Source organism: Apodemus sylvaticus, chromosome 15 (assembly GCF_947179515.1).
Source record: "Apodemus sylvaticus chromosome 15, mApoSyl1.1, whole genome shotgun sequence".
Classification (NCBI taxonomy): domain Eukaryota; kingdom Metazoa; phylum Chordata; class Mammalia; order Rodentia; family Muridae; genus Apodemus; species Apodemus sylvaticus.
This window is the reverse complement of record NC_067486.1, coordinates 70,418,113-70,444,201: the sequence shown is the minus strand read 5'-3', so window position 1 is coordinate 70,444,201 and position 26,089 is coordinate 70,418,113. Positions and strand designations below refer to the sequence as shown.

At 45.8% G+C, this 26,089-nt stretch overlaps 1 protein-coding gene across 1 annotated transcript; it reads right to left on the bottom strand.

Annotated features, from left to right (window-relative positions):
• Positions 1–25,449: 25,449 nt before the first annotated feature.
• Positions 25,450–25,859, bottom strand: LOC127665731 (60S ribosomal protein L28-like). Its single transcript, XM_052158264.1, is given in 2 exon segments — positions 25,450–25,733; positions 25,736–25,859. Coding segments are annotated over 2 exon segments (408 nt in total).
• Between the last annotated feature and the right edge of the window lie 230 nt (positions 25,860–26,089).

The window sequence follows — 26,089 nt, the reverse complement described above, 5'->3', positions numbered from 1 at the left end:
CCCATGGGGCTCAGGTTAGTTGACCCTGTAGGTCTTTTGCCCCCTTCTCAGACTTTCCTGACCTTCACAGGACTCCCTAAACTCCTCCACCTAATGTTTGGCTGTGGGTCATTCAGATCTTTTACAGTTCCATCCATTTGCCTGTAAACTTCATGATGTCCTTGTTTTTAATCCTGAGTAGGATTCCATTGTGTAAATTGTCTTTATCCTTTCTTCAGATGGGGCACATTTACAGTGTTTCCAGTTTCTGGCTATAAAGTATTTGAAATTCTAGCTAGAGCACTAAGACAACTAAAGGAGATCAAGGGGATCCAAACTGGAAAGGAAGAAGTCAAAAGAATCACTATCCACAAGTGACATTATAATATACATAGGTGACCCCAAAAATTCTACTGAAGAAGTTCTACAGCTGATAAATACCTTCATCAAAATGTCTGGATACAAAATTAACTTAAAAAATTAATTAATAGCCCTCCTTTACACAAATGATAATCAGACTGAGAAAGAAATTAGGCAAGCAACACACATCACAATAGCCACAGATAATATAAAATATCTTGGTGTGACTCTAACTAGAGTCACAAGACAAGAACTTGAAGTCTCTAAAGAAAGAAATTGAAGATTTCAGAAGATTGAAATTCCTCCCATGCTCATGGGTAGGAGTAACATAGTAAAATGGCCATCTTACCAAAAGCAATCTACGGGGGTCAATGCAATCCCCATCAAAATTTCAACATAATTCTTTACAGACCTTGAAAGAACAATTCTCAATTTCATATGGAAAAAAAAAAACAGGATACCTAAAAATATCTGAAAATAAAAGAACTTGTAGCGGTATGAGGTAGAGGAGCTCTGACTTCAAGCTGTATTACAGAGCAGGAATAATAAAACTCATGTCACTGGCACAAAAACAGGCAGGCTGACCAATGGAGTTGAAGCCCCAGAAATGAAATCGTACACCTACAGACTCTTGATTTTTGACTAAGAAATCAAAACCATTCAATGGAAAAATGAAAGTATCTTCAACAAATGGTGCTGGTCTAACTGGATGTCTACATGTAAATGGACTTGAAGCCTTTGCAATGGTGCCTAGTGGAAAGACCACAGTGTATATCAGCCATTAAGGTTCCAAAACTACCACAGGAAGTATATTATTCACCAGATAAGAAAACTAAGGATGAGCTGGGCGGAGGTGGCACACGCCTTTAATCCCAGCACTTGGGAGGCAGAGGCAGGCGGATTTCTGAGTTCAAGGCCAGCCTGGTCTACAGAGTGAGTTCCAGGACAGCCAGGGCTACATAGAGAAACCCTGTCTCGAAAAACAACAACCACAACAACAAAGAAAGCTATCAATGGCCTTTGCCCATTGATTTTTAGCATCTGCTTGTAATTGTACCACACCCTAAGAGAGGTCACAGTTTCTTCCATAGTTTCTAATTTCATGCTAGTTATTGAATCAAGCAGAGGAATAATGGCATGAATTCTGTAGCTAAATACAGCCTGGCCCTCAAGAGACTGGGGTGAAAAAAATAACAATTTAACGCCATTACACATTAAATGATATGAAAGGAGAAGTGTTACTCAGGGCTGATACCAAAAACAAAAAACAAAAAACAAAAACAAACAAACAAACAAAACCCCAACTCTCCACCAAGCAACATTCTGGCCTTCTGAGTTATCTTAGCATTGTAACCATTACAATTACATGACATTTACCTATATAATCAATAAATACTCAAAGTCTACCTACCGAAAATTGTCAAATACTTATCTTCAAGATTAATCAATCATTCTGTGGTCTGGAGTTGTAGCTTCGTCATAGATCCCTTGCTGAGGGGCCTATACACCCTGGGTTCAATGCCTAGAACTTAAAACCATACCATTGCCTACAAAAAACCCATAGTCAACATAGTCAAGGAGACGGACTGAGAGACAGGAAATGTGGCTTCCAGTGCCAAGTGGGCCACTCCCTAGGAGATGCTGAGGGGGTCCACATAAGATTCTGAGGTCTGAGTTCCCACCCAGTGAGGTGAGAAGGCTAAATCAGGAATCACTGAAGGAATCAACACAGTCTCTGTGTGTGCTCTCCCACTGATAACACCTGTATGAGGCAGACTTCCAGACTGTCAGCCACGCCCAGCGTTATTTCCACCCACCATTAACATGTAGAAACTGAGACCTCGAGAATGGACCCTGTAAAGCACCACTATAATAAAAAGGCCACACTTCAGATACTTAGAAACCTGACAGCCTAATAAGACTCATACTTCCGCTAGCTAGCACGGTGGTTCTCAACCTGCAGGCTGCTACGTCTTTGGGGGTCAAATGACCTTTCACAGGGGTTGCCTAAGACCATCGGAAAACACAAGTATTTATGTTACAATTCATAACAACAACAAGATAACAGCTATGAAGTAGTGATGACAATACTTTTATGGTTGGGGAGTCACCACAACATAAAGAATTGAATTTAAAGGGTCACAGCATCAGGAAGATTGAGAACCTCTCTGCGCTAGTGCATTGGAGGGAGACCACATTCACAGAGTTTCTCTGATGTATTCTGCTGCGATCCTACCCTTTGCTGGGATTATCAGAGCAGGATGGAGTAAAAGACTCCTGCTTTCCCTCTTTCCCACCCTTTGCATCTATCTGCCCCGCCCCCTCCCACCGCCACCCACCCCACCCCCAACTCTGCTTCTTTGAAAAGAAGATGCAATCTGCCCAGGATTCCCTCCTTTTCAGAAGCCTACTTCCCCACTGGCTAGGCTCTCCCCATTAGTCTATTTGCCTAATTAAGTGAACTTAATGAACTAGTCTGGCTAAACACCTATGCCAGTCTGAATTAGCGAAAGACCAAATCTCAGTTATCCAGGAGGTACAACAGTCACTTCTAAAATACACGCAGTGAGTCTGAATCTGGTTTATACAGATACTTTACGTTCACAAGATGAATGTAGTGAGGGCCTGGAGTGATGTCTCAGCAGTTGAGAGCAGGTCTTCAGTTTGGTTCTCAGCACCCACATCCGGCAACTCAGGACACTGCGTAACTCCAGCTCCGTGGGATCAGAGGCCTCTGGGATGCCTGCACTCACATGTCCATGCCCACAGAAAGACACACATGCACAGCTACATATAATTAAGAGCAACACAACACAGGGAAACGTCATTTAAAGAGTCAGAGCAGGTAAACATGGCTCTGGTTTTATTACATATGCTATAAATCCTTGAAACAAGAATGAGGGAGCCCCGACTGCAGCCCAAGTAAATGCTTGTAATTGAAATTAATAAGGTTTCACTGTGACTATCCTTCCTGTCTCTACCTGTGTTTCTCCTTCTCGGCCCCACACATGGCGGAGTGACACGGCCTTGGTGAGGAAGACCTTTTCGCTTAAAGACTTTTTCTCACAAGTGCAATCTGTTTTCACGCTCCCCCTGCTTTATAATTTAGTCGTCCATGTGAGACATGATCTTTACAGATGCAGTTTGAAACACTCCAGCCTTGAGAAGCCTACTAGGGTTGACAAGCACTGTGAAAGACTTGGTGCTTTCTGGTAGAGAGTTTGTCTTCCATCAGCTTTCCCCCATTGATATATGGGTATAAAATGTATCCCTAAGCCATCAAGACCATAAAATGGGATTATTCTTTAACAGACCTCAAGAGACTAAATTCAGTATGTCAAGCCCATTTCAGAAGCTAAGGCACTGAACAGCATTTAAGATGTGTTAAGAGGAAACAGCATTGTTTCCTGGGATGAGATAGCATGCATACACACACATATGTGTGTGTGTGTGTGTGTGTGTGTATATATGTGTGTGTGTGTATATATATATATATATATATATATATATATACAATTTTATTTATTTTGTGACTCTCTAATGAGGGCTGGAATAGGGCCTAGGATCCAAGGTTTACCTTAGGTAGAACAAATGTTTCAAGGAACAGTTATTTTTTTGTCCTCTGATAAGGCCCTTCTCAGTCTTGCCGATCTCTGGAAGCATGCTCTGTTTTAAAGGAACACCTCTCCCTCCATCCCCCCCCCCACACACACACACACACCTGGCATGGCCTTTCTTCCTTCAGAAGCTCTGAAGACTGGGATAAGGAAAGGCACCAGACCAGGAGAGTGCCTCAGGGCTAGAGAGATGGAGAGGAGAGACACTTTCTGCCTTCCTTCTCCGAAGCCTTGGCAGACCCACTGCTCCTCCTTCCTTGGGTAAATCCTGTCCCTAGGATCCTCTACTTCCCAACTTTTTATCTTGTGCTGTTTTCCCCTTAAATTCATCGCCCCTACCCCCTCATGACTCCTCCATCCCGTCCTTGTTTCTCAAGTACTGTCCCTAAATTCTGTCCTCTTCCCTCTTCATTGCCTTCTGGCCAATATTTATTATTGCTGCTGCTGCTGCTGCTGCTGCTGTTGCTGTTGTTGTTGTTGTTGTTTTGTATTATTTTGAGACAGAGTTTTTCTGTGTAGCCCTAGGTGTCCCACCCCCCCCCACCCCCGTACAGACCAAGGTTGGCTTTGAACTCACAGAGATCAGCCTGCCTGTCTCCTGGGATTAAAAGCATGTGTTACCACTCCCTGGCTTTATTTTGAACTTTTAATAATCCCCCTGCCCCTGTCCGTCCTCCCCTTCTTCTCTTTTCCTCCGCCTATAGTTTGGATTTGGACCATCTCTGGAAGACCATGGTCTCTCAGTCCCCAGTCACTACTGGAAAGAGGTGGGAACTTAAGAGTTGGGGGCTAATGCTTCGTTTCTCCCACACACCATGCCAAGAGCGGTGTGTGTGTGCCACATTCGTACAGATTCCTCTGAAGCACAGAAGAGGGCATCGACTCCCCTGGAACTGGAGTTACAGGTGGCTTGTAACTTATCACGCAGGTGCTGGGAACTGAACCTGGGTCCTCTGCAGGAGTAGAAAGTGCTGGTACTCCGGTCCCTTCTCACCGTTCTGGAAGAGACAGCCTGAGACCTCTATCCTCTCTTCCTTCCAAGGATGCCTGCATCTTGCTCAGCTCTGGCATATCTTTCACATCTCATTAGGCAAGCTCCTTCTGCACGCTGTGCTCTACTGCCAGGCCCTGATCAGGGCCACTCACTCACTCCCGGCACTCTCTTCCTTCAGCAACTGTTGGCACATGCTGAGCCATACGAAAACTCCGCTCATGAAATTTCCTCCTCCGTACCTGACATGCCGTCCCTGCTTTTCAAATTCTTCTAGAGACTCTGCAGTATTTCAGCCTCCACCTCTGGACTCTCCTTCCACCCCACCTTCCACCGAAATCCATTTTCTCTTGGTGATGCACATCTGTACGAAGGAACCACGTCAGCCATCTTTAATCCAGTATTTGTTCCGGAGCTTCAAGTCATGGGCAAGCCAAAACACCAGCTACGGGTCAGGCCACAGTTCCAAAGGTATAAAGGCAATGTGTCTGGGACAAGATTAGCACAGGTCCCATGAAAAGATGCAGCAGATGCCAACGGTGTTGCTCGCCTTTTTCTTTACCCTGACAAAAAGCAACTGGAGGAAGGGATTGTTTGGGCTCCCAGTTTGAGGACACAGAGCATCCTGACGGCAAAGGCAGGGCGGCAGTTGAGGAAGGCAGCTAATACACTGCGTCTGCAGAAAGGAGACAGAAAGAGATGAAATGTTAGTGTTCCACTCTTTTCCTCTTTTTTATTTTAGTATGTGTATACATGTCAGTGCATGTATGACTTGTATGAGTTGGTGACATGCATATACTGTCATGTCTTCAGACACACCAGAAGAGAGCATTGGATGCCATTACAGATGGTTGTGAGCCGCCATGTTGTTGCTGGGGGATTGAACTCAGGACCTCTGGAAGAGCAGACAGTGCTTTTAACTGCTGAGCCATCCTCCAGCCCCCTCCATATTATTTTTTTGACCCACAGTTTCTCATTGAGTCTAGAGCTAATTGATTCTACTAGGCTGACGGCCAGCAAGTTCCAGGAATCCCCTGCCTCTACCTCCCTGCAGTGGGACTACAGGAGAGCACCATAGAGCTAGATTTTTATTTTTATTTATTTATTTATTTTGAATGCTGCAGACCCAGACTCAGGTGTAGGGAGGCCACAGATCAAACTCAGGCTCTTTTGCCTTTGTAATGAGCACGTTACCAGCTGAGCTGCCTCCCTAGCTGATGGATTTCTCTCTTTTCATTGAGCATAGCGCCCCAGCCACATTTAATGTGGATCTTCCCAACTCAATCCAATCCAGAACTTTCCTCAGATATTCAAAGAGGCTTGTCTCTTAAGTGGTTTAGAGCTTGTCAAGTAGACAGTGCATGGCCACACTGACATCCTGGATATAATTTCCCTCCCACTTGCAGCTGATGGCATCTCGCATTCTCGTTTGGTGGGGCTGGGGTATAGCTCAAGACAGAGCAGGCGCTAGTGTCTGCAAAGCCCTGAGTTTGATTGGATGCTACTGGAAGGCAGGAAAACACAGTTGGCCAAACAAAAAGTGCAACCTGATTTGGAAGGGACCAGTGAGTTTAGACTCTGCGGCCTCAGAAGCCTCACCTGGGCCTCCTCTTCAGACTTTGTCTTGATATCATTTCGTTATGTACTGGGCTGCCATCAGTAGTTCACATGTTAAACTTCCAATCTGGAGAGTGTGTGAACTGTTTGCGTGGTCAAACTGCATCCTTTGGACTTATTAAAATACCTGTCCTGGCCAGGCGGTGGTGGCACACGCCTGTAATCCCAGCACTTGGGAGGCAGAGGCAGACGGATTTCTGAGTTCAAAGCCAGCCTGGTCTACAGAGTGAGTTCCAGGACAGCCAGGGTTACACAGAGAAACCCTGTCTCGGAAAAAAAAAAAAAGAAAGAAAGAAAGAAAGAAAGAAAGGAAGGAAGGAAGGAAGGAAGGAAGGAAGGAAGGAAGAAAGAAAGAAAGAAAGAAAGAAAGAAAGAAAGAAAGAAAGAAAGAAAGAAAGAAAGAAAGAAAGAAAGAAAGAAAGAAAGAAAGAAAGAAAGAAAGAAAGAAAGAAAAAAGAAAAGAAAAAGAAATGCCTGTATTGCAATAGGGCTAGCCTCGTCTGCTCTTGTTGTCTGTGATAAACACCGAGCAGAACCAACTTAGGGGATCGCTCAGCTTACAGGTCACACAGTCACCATCAAGGGACCCCAAGGCAGGAACTCCAGCCAGGAACCTGGAAGAAGGATCTGAAGCCAAGACCATGGAAGAACATTGCATACAGGCTTGCTTCTATTTGTGTAACAGCCCAGGCACACCTGCCCAGGGCTGGGGCCACCCACAGCTGCTGAGCCCTTTACATCAATTACCAATCAAGAAAATGCCCCACAGACATACTTACAGGCCAATCTAAGGAAGGCAATTCCTCCGTTGAGCTTCCTCCTTCCTGGGTGTGTCAAGTTGACAACTGGAGTTGTCTATGTCAAGGGACTTATAAGATTTGCTTAAACAAGCAGGCAAAAAAATTCCCCAAATCTGTTGGGCATCCTGGCGCCACCCAGCACTGCAGTCCAACCTGCCTTGGCTTTTCCCTCGCCTCCCTGCCCCACCTCAGGCCCTGCTGGCAGGCCTCACTCACCAGCGATTCCCCAAGCCCTGCTTTTCAAGAAGTGACCAGGGAAGTCTTGCCTATTCATCGCAATTCATCGCCTGTAGTGTAAATGATCTCCTTTGCCGAGACTCAAGAAATGCCCAGCTCCAGCAGGATTTTCCTCAACTGAATTCTTTACAAAAGACTCGAAAGTTCATTCTGATGCCTTCCTTCTAAGATGAAATCATCCCCCCCCCCAAAGTCACATACATCCCTTATCAGTTTCCCAGGAAGCCTAACAGCATCCACTCACGAGACTGGGCTATGAGGCTAGCCTGTGTCAGGAGAGGATGGGTAGTAACTATTTCCTCCCTGTTCCCAAGTACTTGTGCTACTTTTATATCCAACATATCTGCATTTTTTAAAATGAGTCTTTGACAACCTGTAGGAAAATATTTCCCCCTTTTGACTCCCAGTTCAGGCTAAGATCAGCTGCTAACCCAGCACACACTTGTCCATCTTCTTCCGGGTCCTGAATGTCTCTGTGGGTCCGTCACTAGCGGGCCGGCATCAGAGATGATTCCCAGCTCTTCTTAACATCTCTTTATAAGTTCCACCCAGAACCTGCCTAGATGTGGTCATTCTCAGAGAACAGTGACTGATCCCTTGACTTGTGGAACAAACCAGAAACCTGCCTGAGGCTACAGCAGGAGGCTTTCCTTCTTGGCCCGGGAGACCTCTCTGGTTCTACTACCCTTGTCCCGAGAGTGGATCCTGTCTCAGGTCAGTTCTGCTCTCTGAATTATCAAGTTAAGTCCTCTAGTCAAGGAGTGGAGGTTGGACTAGGGAAGTAGCTGTCCAGCAGGTATAAGGAGGCACTGTGTTCAATTCCCCAATACCCCCAAAGATTTAAAGACTCTCTCCTCCCCTTGACTCTGAGCTGGCCCTGCTACACCTTAGAGTCAGAGGCACAGTAATGATGATGCCCTGCGGACCTTCGAGGCTCTGCCTTTGCACACTGAGGGGCCTTAGCCATGCTCTAAGAAGCCAGCAGTACTGAGAAACTTCGGGAACAGGGTTGTAGTTTGTTCTGTGGGGTGTTTGTGAGCACTAAATTTAAGCTAAAGTATTCCTGCATTTTGAACAACCTGGGCCAGCGCTTAAATCACAAGAAACACTAAAGGATATTAAAAATTTAGTCTGAGGATCTCTGACGTTCTTTTTGACTTTCTTTATGACCTTGGAGAAGCTTCTTGGCCACTACCTTTAAAGTGCACTTGAAAGCCTGATATTTATTTATTTTATTTTATTTTTAAAATATAACATTATTAGACCATTTCCCCCTTCTTTTTCCTCCCTCCAAGCCTCCTATGTTACACTCCTGTCCTTGGTCTATTTCACATTCATGGCCTTTTTTCTTTAATTGGTGTGTGTGTGTTCCTCAATATATAAATGCAACCTGCTCAGTCTGTATATTGTTACTTATATGTGTATGTTTTCGAAACTATGTGATATTGGATAACAAATTGGTATTGTTCTTCCCTGGGGTTCGTCCCTGGGGTTCTCGATCTTGAGCTGAGGTCTACTAAACTTTTCCCATCCATGTTACCATGTCTATTGGGGTCCCGCTTGTTCACCCCATGTTTAGCCTTACCAACCATGTTGGTAAGGCTTCCTGAACATAGCATCTGACATTTCTAAAGATTTATTTATTTCATGTATGTGAGTACACTGTTGCTGTCTTCAGACACCAGAAGAGGGCATGGGATCCCATTACAGATGGTTGTGAGCCACCATGTGGTTGCTGGGAATTGAACCCCATACCTCTGGAAGAGCAGTCAGTGTTCTTAACTGCTGAGCCATCTCTTCAGCCCGTGTCTGATGTTTCTAAGAGACACAGTCTCACAGCAAATGTTCTATTCATCTGTCTCCTCTACTCTTTCCTCTCCTTCTGCTGCAGTGATTCCTGGGCCTTAGGGTTGAGAGTTGGTTAATGGATGTATCATTTGGGAATAGGCTCTACAATTCTGCACTTTCATCTGTTGTGGGTTTCTGTAATGGTCTTTGCTACAAAAGAAGTTTCTTTGATGGGAGGAGAACTACACTTATCTGAAAATATTTATCATAAATAATTAGAATGTAGTTGGGATTATTATATTGGGATTATTATGTTAAAGTAGCTGTTGTAGGTTCCCCCTCCAAGATCCATGACTTCACTAGCCCTGGGTAGTTGACTAGGTCTCTAGTACCAGACATGATTTCCCTCTTGTTGAACAGACCTTACTTAAATCTAATTAGAGAGCTGTTGGTTACCACCAGGGTATACATACCACTACTACACCGTTGAGTTTCTCTTTCCACACTGGTCATTGCTATGGCTCACAGGTGTCATGATTGAGTAGAATTGCAAGTTGCTTCCATCCTTTGGAAGCGTGTATAGTAACAACTGAAGTGGAAACTTAAGGGTTCTTTGGAAACTCAGTCGTGTTGAATGGTATTTTGCTGGGGCAAACATGTGAAGCAATGTTTTCCTGAAGTGGACACAGGTTGTTTGTACTGGCTGGTTTTGTGTGTCAGCTTGACACAAGCTGGAGTTATCACAGAGAAAGAAACCTCCCTTGAGGAAATGCCTCCATGAGATCCAGCTGTAAGCCATTTTCTCAATTAGTGATCAAGAGGGGAGGGCCCAGCCCATTGTGGGTGATGCCATCCCTGGGCTGGTATGGTAGCCCTGGGTTCTATAAGAAAGCAGGCTGAACAAGCCAGGGGAAGCAAGCCAGTAAGCAGCACCCTTCTATGACCTCTGCATCAGCTCCTGTCTCCAAGTACCTGCCCTGTGTGAGTTCCAGTCCTGACTTCTTCGGTGATGAACAGTAATGTGGAAGTGTAAGCTGAATAAACCCTTTCCTTCCCAACTTGCTTCTTTGTCATGTTGTTTTGTGCAGGGATGCAAACCCTGAGTAAGACACGGGTGAAAGACAAAGGCAAACTCGTGAAGGAACACTTGGCTGAAGCAGACACAGGAGAGAGGATGTTCTGCTAACGCAATCAGTTGAAAGGACACACGATGAAGGATGCTTTGCTAATGACTCGCATGTATTGTTCTGCCTTACATTGTGCAGTTGAGCTCCACTGGTCCAGACTCCATAGAGAGAAACACACGGAAAACCTCCTGGCAGTGTGCTGCAGTTTCTTGTTGCTTCCATGGACTTGGCCTGATTGGCAGAGTGATGTCAGCTGAGACTGGCGCTCGCTCGTGCTGAGGCTAGACCAGAGGAGGACACGTGATGTGTGGAGGGATAAATACAACTCCACGGACAGTGATGGAGGCTGAGCGAGGCTTGCTCATAGAGCTGACTGTGCAACATTTAGTCTTGGCCGATCTCTTCCTCACAGCCGACAACTCTTCTTGGTGTTCCTCCTGGTCCCTGAGACTGAGACCTGGCTGTCTCTGCTAGGTAGTGCGGATTCCTGTTTGCTATCCCCACTCTACCGAACTGGACTGTTGGTGTATCCGGGAAGTGTTTGCGAGTGGATTGAGCTGCCGCTGCTGCCCTGTGAACTGATCTGCGGATTTCCAGACAACACAGACAGGATTTGCTCCAAAGAACCTGTCTAACCAGGTCCACTTCCCCGTATCCTTTCTTTTCCACTGCCTCTGGTGGGATAAAAGGGAGGTTAATGTATTTAAGGACCACCATTAAAAGTAGACTTTGAAAAAACTAAAGTTACAAATAATAGTTACAGTAATGTTATTCTGGTAACATGAGTGTAGTCCTCAGGCAAAAGGCTTGCAGGTCAGATGGCCTTTGAGTCATCAGGGCAGGGTGTGTTTGAGGCGTATGGTGCGCTCAGCTGCAGGACTGACGTCCCACCTCTAGGGGGCAGCCAAGGGAACTAGCAATATCCCAAAGGTTTTGAACTCTTTTAAACAACTCTGACTGAAGCAACTCTAAGAGGGCTTTTCATGCCTGGTTTTGGGTTTTTTTTGATAGTGAACAGTTCTTGAGCTTATGGGTTTTTTTTTTTATTGTTGTTTTGTTTTTCCTCCTTAGTTAAAACAATTAACTGAATATCTTGTTTATTATGTGGTGCATATAAATGTGAGGTGTAAACCTGTACATGTATGTACACGTGTGTAATGGTTAGAGGTCAATGTTGAGTATGCTCCTGGATCACTGTCCCCCACTGTCCCCCTCTTTTTTTTTTTTTTTTTGGTTTTTTGAGACAGGGTTTCTCTGTGTAACCCTGGCTGTCCTGGAACTCACTCTGTAGACCAGGCTGGCCTCGAACTCAGAAATCTACCTGCCTCTGCCTCCCAAGTGCTGGGATTAAAGGCGTGCTCCACCACTGCCCAGCCCCCCTCATATTTTTGAGACAGGATCTCTCTCTCTCTCTCCCTTCCCCTCTCCCCCTCCCCTCTCCCCCTTTCCTTCCCCCGGGCCCCCCCCCCCATGACCTCCACTTGGCTAGGCTAATGGCCAGTGGTGTCCAAGGATCCTTGCTTCCACACCATCATGCCTGGCTTTTACAAGGGTGCTGGGGAGCTGAATTCGGGTGTTCCTGTGTGTGGCGGGCATTTTGCCAACCAAGTCATCTTCTCTTGAATATGTAATATTGATAGCCTCCACTCCAAAAAATGTCCACTAAAAGTTCATATGCCATCCACATAGGAGTGATGAATGAACATTCAGGCTCTTCTTGGCTATTGATCGATGTGATATTTTCACTCCTGAATTAATTCACAAGTGAAGTGTTAGGGGGCCGGGAGTTAGGTGCCTGAAAATTCCTCTTACAAGGTGAAAGGGGGGGCTAGAGAGATGGCTCAGTGGTTAAGAGCACTGCCTGCTCTTCCAGAGGTCCTGAGTTCAATTCCCAGCAACCACCTGGTGGCTCACAACCATCTGTAATGGCATCCGATGCTCTCTTCTGGAGTGTCTGAAAATAGCCACAGTGTAGTCACATACATAAAATAAATAAATCTTAAAAAAATAAAAATAAAAGAGTTAATGAATCTCTGCCATCAAATGCTTTTTATCCCAGCAAAGCTGTCTCTTTAAATCCTTGACAGGGGACAAGGAGGAAGCCAGAACAATTTACCCAGGAGACAGACTCTCCCCTTAATCTCTACCAGCGTGACAAGGTCACCTACCCCCATTTAATGTTAAAATTGTTAACAATTCAATGTTAACATTGGGAACGTTGTACCCTTTGCTTCCTGGAGCTTGAGACAAGAGTCTTGGGACCTGCCATTCCGTAGACCTAGTCCCTGGGTGGGGTCAAGCTGTGTGGACCTGTAACTCTTCAAAGGCTTGGACAAAGTTCTAAGGACATGCTTTATACCTCGAGACCAATTCATTCATTTGTTCATTTGCGTATGTGTGCCGAGGAGCATGTGTAGAGGTCAAAGGACAGTTTGTGGCAGTTCTTTTTCTCTTTCTATGGAGTAGGCTCTGGGACTGGAGCTTAGGTTGTCAGGCTTGGTGGCAAAAGCCATCGTGATGTCCCTCTACCCTTCCAGGACATTTTAAAAGCTATACCATGTGTCTACTCTAAACCTTAGCTTCCCATCCCCTTGTCTCCTCTATTCCCCTCTCTCTGTTTGACTCTGGGTTTTCTTCTTGCTGTTGTTTTATTCTTTATAAAGCTTTTTGAGGTAGGCTTGTGGGACGTAGCCTAGGCTCAAGAATGCATCAAAAGCAGCTGCTTCTTATTTAATTGGTTTATCCCAGGAATACAGTTAGTGCTTCTTAGGTGCCAGATGCTATATTCTGTACCCAGACCTGCCCTGGACCCCACCTTGAAGAGGTGCAAAGAGAGGAAGAGAAGGCCCTCCCCTGGCCGGGCCATCTTACACGGCAGGCTAACCCAGAAGGTCAGCACTAAGTCCCCTCCAGCTGTCACGCTCTGGGCTGAAGAAGGGACTGTCCTGCCATGTGGCCCCACATAGCAGCCCTCGGATTTCCTGGAGTGAAGACTGATGGGAGATTCTGTCCAAGAGAATCCAATCACATTCCAATCTAGCATTTCCAAATTAAGCTTCACACCCTCTGTCCGTTTAGGCTCAGGAAATCCATCCCTTTCCCTCTCCCAGGGGATGTCTGTGCAGTGGTGGTGGTGGTGGTGGTGGTGGTGGTGGAGGAGGAGGAGGAGGAGGAGGAGGAGGAGGAGGAGGAGAAGGAGAAGGCCCAGGGCAGTTTGGAATGAGACCCTGATAAACTCAAAGAGTGTCTGAGTAACCAGGCTCCTGGGGCCAGGCTCCCTGACAGCAGCCTCTGTGGTTTCATATTTTCTGCGAGTTAAAAGGGCCGTGGTGAAATCAGATGGTTGCTCTGAGCTGGGAGAAGTCCACTGGGGGAAACCATACAAGATCCCCAGATGACTGGAATGATCACCTGGCCTGGGAAGAGCAGCTCCCTTGGCGTGATCACCTTTCCCTTCTGTGTGCATCTTACCACAGTCTTCTCAGACCCAAGGAGAGTTCTTCAGGCAAGGAAGAAGTCACCCCAACCTCCGAATGAAGGAAGCGAAAGCAAGGTTTTGGGCTGGCCTTTAGAGGATGTCTGACTTGAATGGAGGCGAGGATGGTTTGCAGTAATCTGAAGAATAAAAGTTCTTGTCTTGGGGGCTGGAGAGATGGTTCAGTGGTTAAGAGCACTGACTGACTGCCTGTTCTTCCAAGGGTCCTGAAGTCAATTCCCAGCAGCCACATGGTGGCTGGCAACCATCTGTAATGGAATCTGATGCCCTCTTCTGGGGTGCCTGAAGACAGCACCAATGTACTCACATACATAAAATGAATAATCTTAAAAAAAAAGTTGGGCTGGAGAGATGGCACTGACTGCTCTTCCAAAGGTCCTGAGTTCAAATCCCAGCAACCACATGGTGGCTCACAACCATCCGTAATGAGATCTGACACCCTCTTCTGGTGTGTCTGAAGACAGCTACAGTGTACTTACATATAATAATAATAATAAATAAATCTTTTTAAAAAATTCTAATCTTTTCTCCCTCTCCACAGCTGGATCCCAGATTCTCCTTCCCATTCTCCTGCCTCCTACCCCACCCTGACTTGTGCTCCTGTTCCGCATCTCCCTTTGTCTCCTGCTTCCTGTTCCACTGGGCAAGCTCCTCTGGACCTGCGTCTCAGGAGTAGATCTCCGATGTGTACTTTCCATCTCAATTCAGGAACTTCACAAACCAGTCACCAAGAACGGAGCCCTTCTCACTAGAGAGCGACCATGGCTTCTGTTAAGTTCCAAGGCCAGCCTTGGGCAGCCTTCCGGGAAAAGCCCTTGCTGGTTCAGCCACAAACACTGTCCTACCTTTCATAAACACTTCTGGGAAAGACCCTGAACTTAGGAAAGCAAGGGCAAAGATGGGCTGGGCCCAGGGTACCTCCTTCCCCAGGGCTGAGCTAGCCAGGGTCCAAGGCACAGGGTGTAACAATCAGGGGACAACTACTCACTTCAGAGGCCTTGAAAAAGTTATTTTAACCTCCCTTTCCTTGTTTTTAAATAGATCAGAGATTTATGCTGTTAGTTCAGAAATAAACTTCGTGGGAAAGACTAATGGACTGATTATATTTTTTTTTTTCTCCTAAAGGAGCACAAAATCCCAAGAAAGAAATGAGCAGGGGGTGTGAACGGGTTGGGGGGAGGGATTAAAAAAAAAAAAAGAACGGGACTCTCGGTATGGTGGAGGAGAAAGCTTATTGCAGATAAAAGGGAGAGCATAGCCAGAGGCAGGAACATCTGGAAGAGTCCCGAGTGAGCATAGCCTGAGCCTTGTGAGGAGAAGGGGGAGGGGAGGCCAGGAGGATAAAGGTAGACAGAGGGCCAGGTAACCAGGATGGTGGGATTCTCTAAGGAAGGGCAGCCCAGCCCCTGAGTTAGGGTAGAGGGTGGAAGTGTCTGGGAACATGAGAGGAAGTGGTGGGGTGGTCAGGGAGAGGAATCTTCCACAGAAGGAAAATGTAATCAAGAACCCAGAGCATAGGTGGGGCAGTAGTGGCGCACGCCTGTAATCCCAGCACTTGGGAGGCAGAGGCAGGTGGATTTCTGAGTTGTAGGCCAGCCTGGTCTACAGAGTGAGTTCCAGGACAGCCAGGGCTATACAGAGAAACCCTGTCTCGAAAAAAACAATGGCCTCCAGGGCCAGAGCTGAACAGCATTGGCAGATGAGTCCACAGGGAGGAGGCTGGGAAAGAGGAGCCTTGTAGGCTGGGTCAGCCAAACACAGCAGGGAGGTTTTGTGTACCCTCTGAGTAGCATATTTCTAGACCCTTCAGACCTAGCAACCTATTTTCTTTCTCATGCCTGAGAAGTTACAGATGTTCTCACAAGCTTACGAATGTAACTCTGAGACTCCTCTGTACCTTCCTCCACATTGGCACCCACGTGGCAGAATGATTACCAAGCATTGGCTACAGAATTCATCATCTAACCTGTCCATTTAGAGAAAAGGGGTATATATACTGGACCAAGGCACTATACTGCACCAAGAACTCTCCTGGGGGAACCTGGGTGCCTTCTCACACTACCCATCGACAGGTTTTAGAAGCCAGTGCTGTGACCAATCAGACCCACATGATTGGAGCTGAGTTTCTCATTTCTTCATTGAACAGTGAGATTGGAGGATTAGAACATTTCGATGGTCCCAAAGGCCCTTTCCAGCTTTAGCACTCTGTAACTCTGTGCTGGGCAGGCAAGCAAGACTTAAGAAAGGTTGGGTAAAATGAATCCTCAAGGAAGTATTGAGGGTGGACTGCAATTCAACCTAAAGGTCCGTGTCCCAATATCCTGTGTTTTTAGTTGAAACCCAATAAAAGTGCCCAAGAAAAACACTCCTCCCCAGGAACCTGTGTGCATCTACCCACCCAGGAAGAGAAAGGCAATGCCCAGGAAAACATTCCATTGAAATTAAAACCCAGGTGCCAGTCAGCCTCTCCCACAGTCCTAGCCTCGACCCCCAACCCCCATCCTGCTGCCTCTCTCTTGCCAAGGCCAACAGCAAACAGGGAAATGTGGCTAAAGCTATGGAAAGATGTGAGTTCACAGGGACAGCTGGTCTGTAGGCTCAGTGCACAGATGTGTGCTTTACCACGACCACTCTGCTACAGGCTCAGTGCAGGCACGTGTGCTCTACAGAGATCCCTGCTACTGCAGGCTCAGTGCACAGATGATGTGTGGTCTTCAGTGGGTCACGGGTACCGCAGACTCAGTGCCCAGATATACATACCCTGGAAAACGAAGGAAGTAGAATATTCAAATGCTTTTGAAAAAGAATAAAGTTGCAAAACCTACATGATCTGATGTCAAGATTGATTATGAAACCATAGTAACCATACCATCGTGTGGTATGTATAACAAAGGCAATTAGCTCAATGTAATAATATATGTAATATCCAGGAATAGATATGCTAAATATGTAGTTACTTGATCTTCGATAGACAGAAAAGAAAAGCTATGCAATAAATTATGCTGAGAAATTGGATAAAAAAAAAAAGAAAAAGTAATATTTGTTTCCACATTATAAAAACTAACTCATTGTAGATATGAACCCTACATACAAACCCTAAGTGATAGAACTGCTAGAAGAAACATCGGAGAAAAATCTTTGTGGCTAGGAATAGGAAAACATTTCTTAGCTGTAAGGCTATAAAAGCACAGAACTATACATTGGAACTTTATAAGTAGGTCAGATTGGAGGGGACTTCCTAAGCATCCACAAAGTCCTGGGTTCAATCCCCAGCACTGCATAAATCAGGCATAACACTACAATCAGTACACTTCAGAGGCAAAAGGATCAGAAGTTCAAGGCCAACCTTGGTTGCTTAGTTTGAGGCCAGCCTAGACGAGAGAAGGGGCGGAGGGAGGGAAAGTGAGAGAAAGAGAGGAATTAAATTTAAAAGACCCAAGAATTTCACTTCAAGGATATAAAGGTTGGTATTGTGGGGTATACGGAAGAATTGGAAAAAGTAAAGCTGGATATAGTGATCTTTACATGCATAAAATGCTAAATATTAAATTAAAACATTAAGTTTTTATCCTTCACTTGCACTTCAGAGGCAAAAGGATCAGAAGTTCAAGGCCAACCTTGAACAAGGCCAACCACTGTCCTTGCGTGGACAGTGTAGGGAGTGCTGGCAGAGTGCAGGGACAGTGCAGGGACAGTGAGGGGACAGTACGGGTATTGTCCAGGGACATTGTGTTGATAGTGCCGGGACAGTACAGGGACAGTGCGGGGACACTGTGGGGCAGTGAGAGGACAGTGCTGAGACTGTGCTGGCAGAGTGTGGGGAACAGTGTGGGGATAGTGAAGGGACAGTGCAGGGACAGTGCAGGGACAGAGCAAGGACTGTACCCAGAACATTGCAGGGAGAGAGCAGGAACAGGAAGAGGAACCAGCTCCATCCTTAAAGAACAGCCTCGAGTTTTCTCTGACGACAGCCGCCATGATTCAACGAGACCCCAGCTTAAAGCTCCTACCACTGCTACACTGAGGGTGAAGCTCCTAGCACATGAGCTGCCGGTGTGTGCGTGTATGGGGGGGGGGGGGTCGGGGGATGGGGTCGGGGGGGGGGGGGGGGGAGTGGAGGATAAACTACATCCAAATACACAAATTTTACAAAACTGACAAAGGATTCCAACAGATATTTCACCCAAGAAGCACAAAGGCAAATGAAAAGACAGCTAGAGACAGCCATTAAAGAAATTCACAAATTGGGGGCTGGAGAGATGGGGTTAACAGCTCTGACTGCTCTTCCAGAGGTCCTGAGTTCAATTCCCAGCAACCACATGGTGACTCACAACCATCTGTAATGGGATCCGATGCCCTCTTCTGGAGTGTCTGAAAATAGCTACAGTGTAGTCACATACATAAAATAAGTAAATAAAGCTTTAACAACAACAAAAAAAGAAGTTCACAAATTAAAGCCACAATGATAGCTGGTTATGCAGGCACATGCTGGTAAGCCCAGTCCTGTGGAAACTAATGCAGTAGGATAGTAAGTTAAGGATATCAGCTAGGCCTTGTGAAATAATTACAAGACACAAGCCTACTACATACTCACTCAAATCTCTGAAATAAACAAGACCAACAATACAAGTAACAGAATGGGCACAGAAGATGAGGTGGTCTAAAGGGTTTGAGAAAACAATCTTGTTTTTAATTTAGCATCTTCCCAACACATAATCTATTAGACTTGAAATGAGATCATGTGTTCACATACAAACTCATACATGAGCCAGGCAAAGTGGTTTTATTACTCTTATCTTACAATGAATAGGTAAAATAATCCACAAGAGGATTTCTCCTGAGCAGTAAAACAAGATGATATCTATCAGTATGGTCGTGTGTCACTTAAATATCACCATATATAAAGAGAAATACACCCCTAGAGTAAATAGTATCATTACTTATGCAAACGAGAAGGTCTGCAACATTGTTAGACAATGTAATCTTTTGTTTGTTCATGAGATAGTCTTAAACTGATTTTGTAGCCAAGTATGACCTTGAACTCCTGACCGCCCAGCTTCTGCCTCCTAAATGCCGGAACTACAAGACTGCAGCTCCACACCCAGGATTTTGGACAGTATCCTTTTTGGAGCTTTTCAGGCAAAGAGACCCCAGCTACTTCGCTGACAGACTTCTCCTTTAAACTCTCTACCTAATCTGCCTTTCCATTTGTGGTTTATCAGACAGATCTGGAGACTGTTCCGGGAGGATGTTTACAAAGGACTTTTAGTGTGGCTGAGAAAAGAGAGGTTGGGACAGATAGGGTTTCTGAAGGGCAGTCTCAGGGGCGGTGAGACTCAGACATAAAAGGGTCATTCTTTAGCTCCCAACGGGTTGTCTGTCCTAATGGGGAGGTGGACAGGACAGATGGCCACAGCGGTGAACAGTCCCTCCTAATCCCTGGAGCCGGTAGAGACTGCCTTTCAGGCTGGAGTCTTATTCTCACTGTAGAGTTGCTTATTCCAAGGTTAAAGCCCATGGCTCTACATCCTTCTTGTTCTGGTTCCTTTAGAACTATCGCATTTCTCCCAGGAGTGGAATCTGTGGGGGAAGAGATTGGATTCAACGTCTTAATAGGTGAGGGCTTGCTTAATCACGCTACACATCACTACATGACTGTAGCAGCAACAGCCCTGTGAGAATAAACACATTTTTTAAAGGGAGGGGGAATCTAGCATACCATATCTAATTATAATTACACTTGTGACAGAGACACAGACTGTGATACGGATTCAGCAGCCCTGAGCCTCTTAAGGTGTTTATAATCATTACCCCCAGATTAGTTGCTTGAATTCATTGTGTAAGACATCTCCTAGCACCCAAGTATTTGACCGGAAGCAACTCCATGAAAGGGTTCACTTTAGGAGAGTGGCTCTCAATCTTGCTGATGCCTCTACCCTTCAATGCAGTTCCTCATGTTGTGGTGACGTCCCCCTCCCCAAACACAAAAGTGTTTTCATTGCTACTCCATAACTGTAATTTTGCTGTTGCTATGAACCATAATGTAAATATTTGATATTCAGAATATCTGATACGTGACCTCTATGAAAGGGTCTTTTGATCTCTGAAGGGGTTGGGACCCCTGGGTTGAGAACCCACGCTTTAAGTCTCTTTCTGTCCCAGTCTCTGGATACCAGATTTGTTCGTTTGTTTTTCTTATTGTTTGTTTTTGTTTTTTGCTTTTTTAAATATTTTTTTAAATATTTTTTCCCCTAGAAGAACAGTACTTCTTCAGTCAGCCTTGGGAAACATTTTTCTCTCTGCTAAGGAAGACTTCATTTTATTCCAGTAAAAAATGAGTTTTCATCCTCATAATGAAGCAGGAAAGAGATGATTCCCAGAAAGCTATGTGACTGTAGCTCGTTTTAATTAACACACTTCATTTTGACTTGTTAAAAGTCTCCATCTCCCCCATTTTTGTCATAGTCAGACACCAAATGGATGTCAGCAGTGAGGCTCCCCTCCCTCTTCAGTGAACATTTCAAGTGTCTTATGGAGAAGAAGATGAATTTGTCCTTTTTCATTTTTTAAGTTATAGCCTTACTGTAATTGGTTCGTGGCAGCCTCTGAGTGGTGACAGACACTGTAAAGGAGACCCGCAGTTCCCTTGCAAGCAAGTTGGTGACAAGGGCATGGATCAGAAGGGGGAGGGGAGGACCATATTTCTTCCTGGGCTTAATCACCAGGGAAGCCACCTTAGTGCAAAGCTCCAGTCTGAAGAGCCAAATTTTATTTCAAGGCTGTTCTCAACAATTTTATTTTTAAATAGATTTTATTTAATCTAAATAAATCCACTATTTGTGGAGCAGATTTTGTTTTGTTTTGTTGTTTGTTGTTTTTAGGAGAAAAATCACGTATTTCACCATTTTGCCAAAGAAGAGTCCTCGGGAACAAAGCCCAATGGTAAGACGGCCGGGGGGAGGGGGGGAGCCGTATCTGAGCTAGAACAAGGTTCGCCACCCTGGTATTACTGGACGCTGTATGGTTAAAACCCTCATTCCCAGGTAAAGGGACCTCAACCCCCTCTTACACCCCTTCTGGATTACTGGTGTCACTGAGGGGGGAGGCAGAGTTTTGAGTCAACAGAATGCTGTACTGACTGAATGGGACCAGAGGCCATTATGATGGAGTGTGTTGTTCCATGCATCTCAATCAACAGTTTTCAATCAGAGGACACAAAGATGGCTCAGAAGGCAGTCACCACCATGGGGCATGTGGTGGGCTTGAGGTTTATGACAACGGAAATTATGTATAATGAGAACAAGGGGAGAGAAGGGTTCCCAATTAAATCGCAGCTGCCCCCACCCCACCCCAGTCCCACTGAAAATGAGAAATTGTAGGTTTGACTAGCATAAGAAGTCCTAACCTTTTATCGTCTGAACGCCTCGGACAGCGTTTTGAGGAACTTTTGTCTACAGGCGTGCTGCCTTTATTAAGTCATCCATCCATTTCCACTATTCATAAGTATTAACAGCACTGGGTTCCTTTTATTGAGGGCTAACTCTGTGTGCCCCAAGGACACTGTGAGCTAGATATGACTGTGCTTATTTACAAACACAGACCTTGAGTTTTAGCGAGGTCATGGGGCTCTACCAGAACCTTCTGAGAAGGGACTAGATAGTCTCAGAGCTTGCCCCAGCCCTGATAACTATCAGGCCAGGGGTTCCTCGGGACTCTTTTTGGGAGCCGGCATAACCCAGTCGGAAGCAGAGGTCTGTCAGACAAGTCACAGGTAGCCTAGACTGGTCTTCAACCTGGTATACATGGGAATGACCTAGAACTCGTGTTCTTGCCTATCCCTCTAGAGTGTGCGAGCATACCGTGTTTAGTCAGCACTGGGAGTCTGATGTGAGACTCTGCACAGGTGAGCAAGCTCTCTGCCAACTGACCACATCTCTAGTCCCCAAAGGCAGGAAGCAGCATAACCAGATGGGCAATGATGGACAGGCTATTTGCAGTTTTGACAGCTACTCACAGACTCACATCTACCACGCTTCTGTCAACTTGAGTGACCTCTAGAGGCCTGTGGGTTCAGGGACCACAGACTGCTTGTTACTTTATGGACCAAGGACCTGGAGAGTGCGGATCCCAGCTTCTCTATTGGCAGAGACCTGGGAAATAAGAAATAGAAAATTAGCATTAACATGCTCAAGGAACATGTTATTTTATAAAAAATAATTAACTCTGTGGTGTGTGTGTGTGTGTGTGTGTGTTTTGTTGAGGTTGTTGTTGTTGTTGTGCTTGAATGCAGGTACCAGAAGACAACTTCCAGGAGTTGAGTTCCAGAGATGGAATTCAGTCCACCATGCTTATACGAATGTCTACCCCCTAGGCCATTGTATGGGCAAAGCATCTCATGGCTGAGCTATCTCACCAGCCCGGTATGTTGCTTCTTATTTTCCTTATTTTTCTAAAAAGTTTCCTTCTCTCAGGATTTGCTTTCTGCCTGCTTGTGAGAAACTGTTTGAGCAATAGATATCAGTGAATCCTTGTTTTAATTCCTTGAGTTGTAAGATGCTACTAGCAGGTGACTTGTTATCTCCCCGTGCTGAGTGCTTCCTAACAGTCTGAAGCAAACCTTGGGACTTGGACCTAACCAAGCCGGACAGAGTCATCAATCATGAGTGACAGACTAACAAATGCTTTCTCAGGCCTGGAGAAATGAGACACTTCAATATTGCAGCTGGGCCTGAAAAATTAGTGTCCCAAGACCTTCGAAGCAAGCTGACAGTGATAATAACATTTGAAAACTCCATGAAGACCCTACCTTGTCTCTCAGGTGACAGGCCTGGAGACCCCCTCTCTGTGCACTGTGAACCATTGCAGACCAGATTGGCCCTCTTGGACCCTGGGGTCCTATAGGACTGGATAGACAACTGACACATTGAAGTCTGAAGGAAACATCAGCTTTAATTAGGGACAGTGAAGGCCAGAGTTTCCAGTGCCACAGTGGAAGGGAACTAGTGGGTAGGAAGAGGTTTATGGACGGTAGGTGGAGGACCCCTCTCTTTGGAGTCTCCTGAAGCCCACCATTCCCATCTTCAAGGCAGTCTCACAGGAGAGGCAGGCTTCCTCCGACACGGTGGCTCTAAAAGCCTCTCCAGGTGTGGTCTGGAGTTTGCTGAAGGAAGACAAGAATGTTGACAGTTAAAAAGAAGGAAACAAACCCATAGCTGAAGTTCCTGTGAGGCTTGAGGGCCACCTGGCAGCATCCAGGCCTGCATCCTTTGCCCTGCCTCTGTGTATCAAGGACCACACCCAACACTCCACATCCCCTGCAGAGCTGACTCAGAGACCTCAAACCCTCACGTCCACAGTCCAAAGAAATCCCTCTCAAGCTGGTAATGAATTGATCTGACATCCTTATTCACAGATGGAAACGTTTCTATTGGACTCCAACAAGAAATAAGTATGATGTCAGTAGGACACCAGAATCCAGTGGCATAGATTGTCTGTGACTCATTTTAGAGCTGACCTTGAGCTGAAAGCTTGTTCTCTGTGTACTTAAGGAGTAGCCTCTGCTCAAGGCCATTCTAAGAAAACCCCACGCTGCAACCTGGAAGGATGTGTCAAACACAATGCCCACGTTTACCAGATGCTGAGGTGGATAAACCAGCAACAGCTGCTTATAATCTTGGCTTTACCATTTTATTAGTCACAACAGCCCTGTGTTGAATTCATAATGAATGCTACAATAAGAGTGTGTGTGTGTGTGTGTATAAAGTGGGTTTAGCACATATATATATATATATATATATATATATATATATATATATATATATATATAAAGCAGGTTTAGCACATACATACATGCATACATACATACATACATATATAATGGGTTTAGCACATATATACATACATACATATATATATAAAATGGGTTTAGCACATACATACAGATATATATGTGTATATACATATATATATATATGTATATATGTATGTGCTAAACCTGCTTTTATGTATGTGCTGGGTCTGTGTGAAGTCTCTTTACTAGACCTTTAACAAAAAAGGTTTTGGGGTCTCCAAACTGTGGAAAGCCCATCCTCAGAATATTATAGTTTGGAAGCTGACTGTGGCCATCTGAACCTGTAGTCCTAGCTACTCAGGCAGCTGAGGCAGGAAAATCACTTGAGGTGAGGAATTCCAGACCAGCCTAGGCTACAGGGACAGACCAGCTTCTCCTCAAAACTAAATAATAATAAAGTAAAAAAGAGCCATACCTTTTTATTGTTTCCTAGGGTCCAGAATGTCACCTATCTAAGGACTTGTCTTTTCCCTTATATGACTTCATATGTCATAGGTCTCATGTCAGGCGTGGCAGGGCACAACTTTAATCCTGGCTCTAAGGAGGCAGAAGCAGGGGGATCTCTGTGAATTTGGGGTCAGCTTGGTCTACAGAGTGAGTTCCAGGACAGTTTGAGCTACGGAGTGAGACCCTGTCTAAGAAAGAAAGAGAAGGAAAGAGAAGGGAAGGGGAGGGAAGGGGAGGGGACATCAGTGGCGGCAGCAGAGGAGAAGAGGAAGAGGAGGAATGAACGAACTAGGTCCCAGCCTAGGATATACTTAAGCAGGGACTGCTGACAGGGGTGGAAGGGGCTGGGAGTGGGGGAGGTGGGTGTGGGGGGAACCCACTAAAGGTGCACATAAGGTCAAAAGCATCGGTTTATGCCCCCTACGCCTTTGTTGACTCTCCTCTTATGACTTCGGAGCGCCTGAATAGCCGCTGTTTTTCTCAGAAGCTAATGGATGTGATGGGTGGATCTGAAAACGGCAGCATGGACTGGGGAAGGGCAGTCACCTGAAATGCTTTCCAGAACCGGGGATCGACTCGCTACTCCCAGCAGCCTGTGCTCGTGAGCGAGTGACCAGGCCACGCCCACCTTGGTCCTCTCAGGCTCCCATAACAGATGACCACACCTTGGTGGCTTATAAACCACAGATATTTGTTTCCTGCTACTGTCGTTTGAGTGTTGGCATCCCTTCCCAAACTCCTGTTGGAACCCAATTGCTAGCACCGCATGGGTAACAGGAGGGTCTTTAAGGGGCAGGGCAGATACAAGAGCTGCTCCCCATAAGTGCCCTATGCAAAGGAGGAAACTGTCCGTGCTTTCTTAACCTTAACCTTTTGACCTTTCCCTGGGAAACTATAGTAACAAAGCACTGTGTTGTATGTTGGGAGAAAAGGCAGCCTTCACCGAAACTCACAAGAACTTGATGAACTTGGACTTTCCATCGTCAGGGACCATGAAGAGGAAATCTGTTCTCTCTCGCTCTCTCTTTCTTTCTCTCTCTCTCTCTCTCTCTCTCTCTCTCTCTCTCTCTCTCTCTCTCCCCGTGTGTGTGTGTGTTTGAACAAGTCATTGGACTCTTTATCGCTTCTGGGGCGTGGGGCTCAGGAGCTCTTGGTGAGGCAGATCCATTTCCTCTTCACCACCACAGGCTTCTGGCCTCGAAGGATGCCACCGGCCCTGCGGATGGCCGCCATACGCAGATCAGGGCAGTATTTGTCCTTCTGGATCACGTGCCTGCTGCTGAGGGTTGCCGGAGCATTCTTGTTGCTGGTGGTCCTCATGGAGGAAGTGGCAGGTTTTCGCTGACCGGATCTGCGTTTCATAACCACCACGGCCCCTTTGGCATCAGCCGCGGGCTCCGCTCCGATGGTCTTGTGGTGAATTAGCCGTTGTAGCAGAAGGAGTTTCAAGCCTTCAGATTATTGGGCTCTGTGCTGTCTGTCTGCTTATTCCTCTTGATCAAGAAACTGGAGCAGTTCCAAACAACCATCCACTGAAGATGGGTGGACATAGTGGCGACTGCTCTCCCTATGACCAAAAGTCTGTTCTTATAAATGACTGAGCCCTGGATATTGTATCACAACAGTGGGAAAAGTCTAAGATACCCAGGTACCTCTCAGAGGTCTCACCTCTTTGGGAGCACACACTCACACACACACACACACACACACATTGACAAAGGCCTGTCCTAATGACCATTTACACATGAAGAAACAGGTCCAGAGAAGGGAGGTGACATAT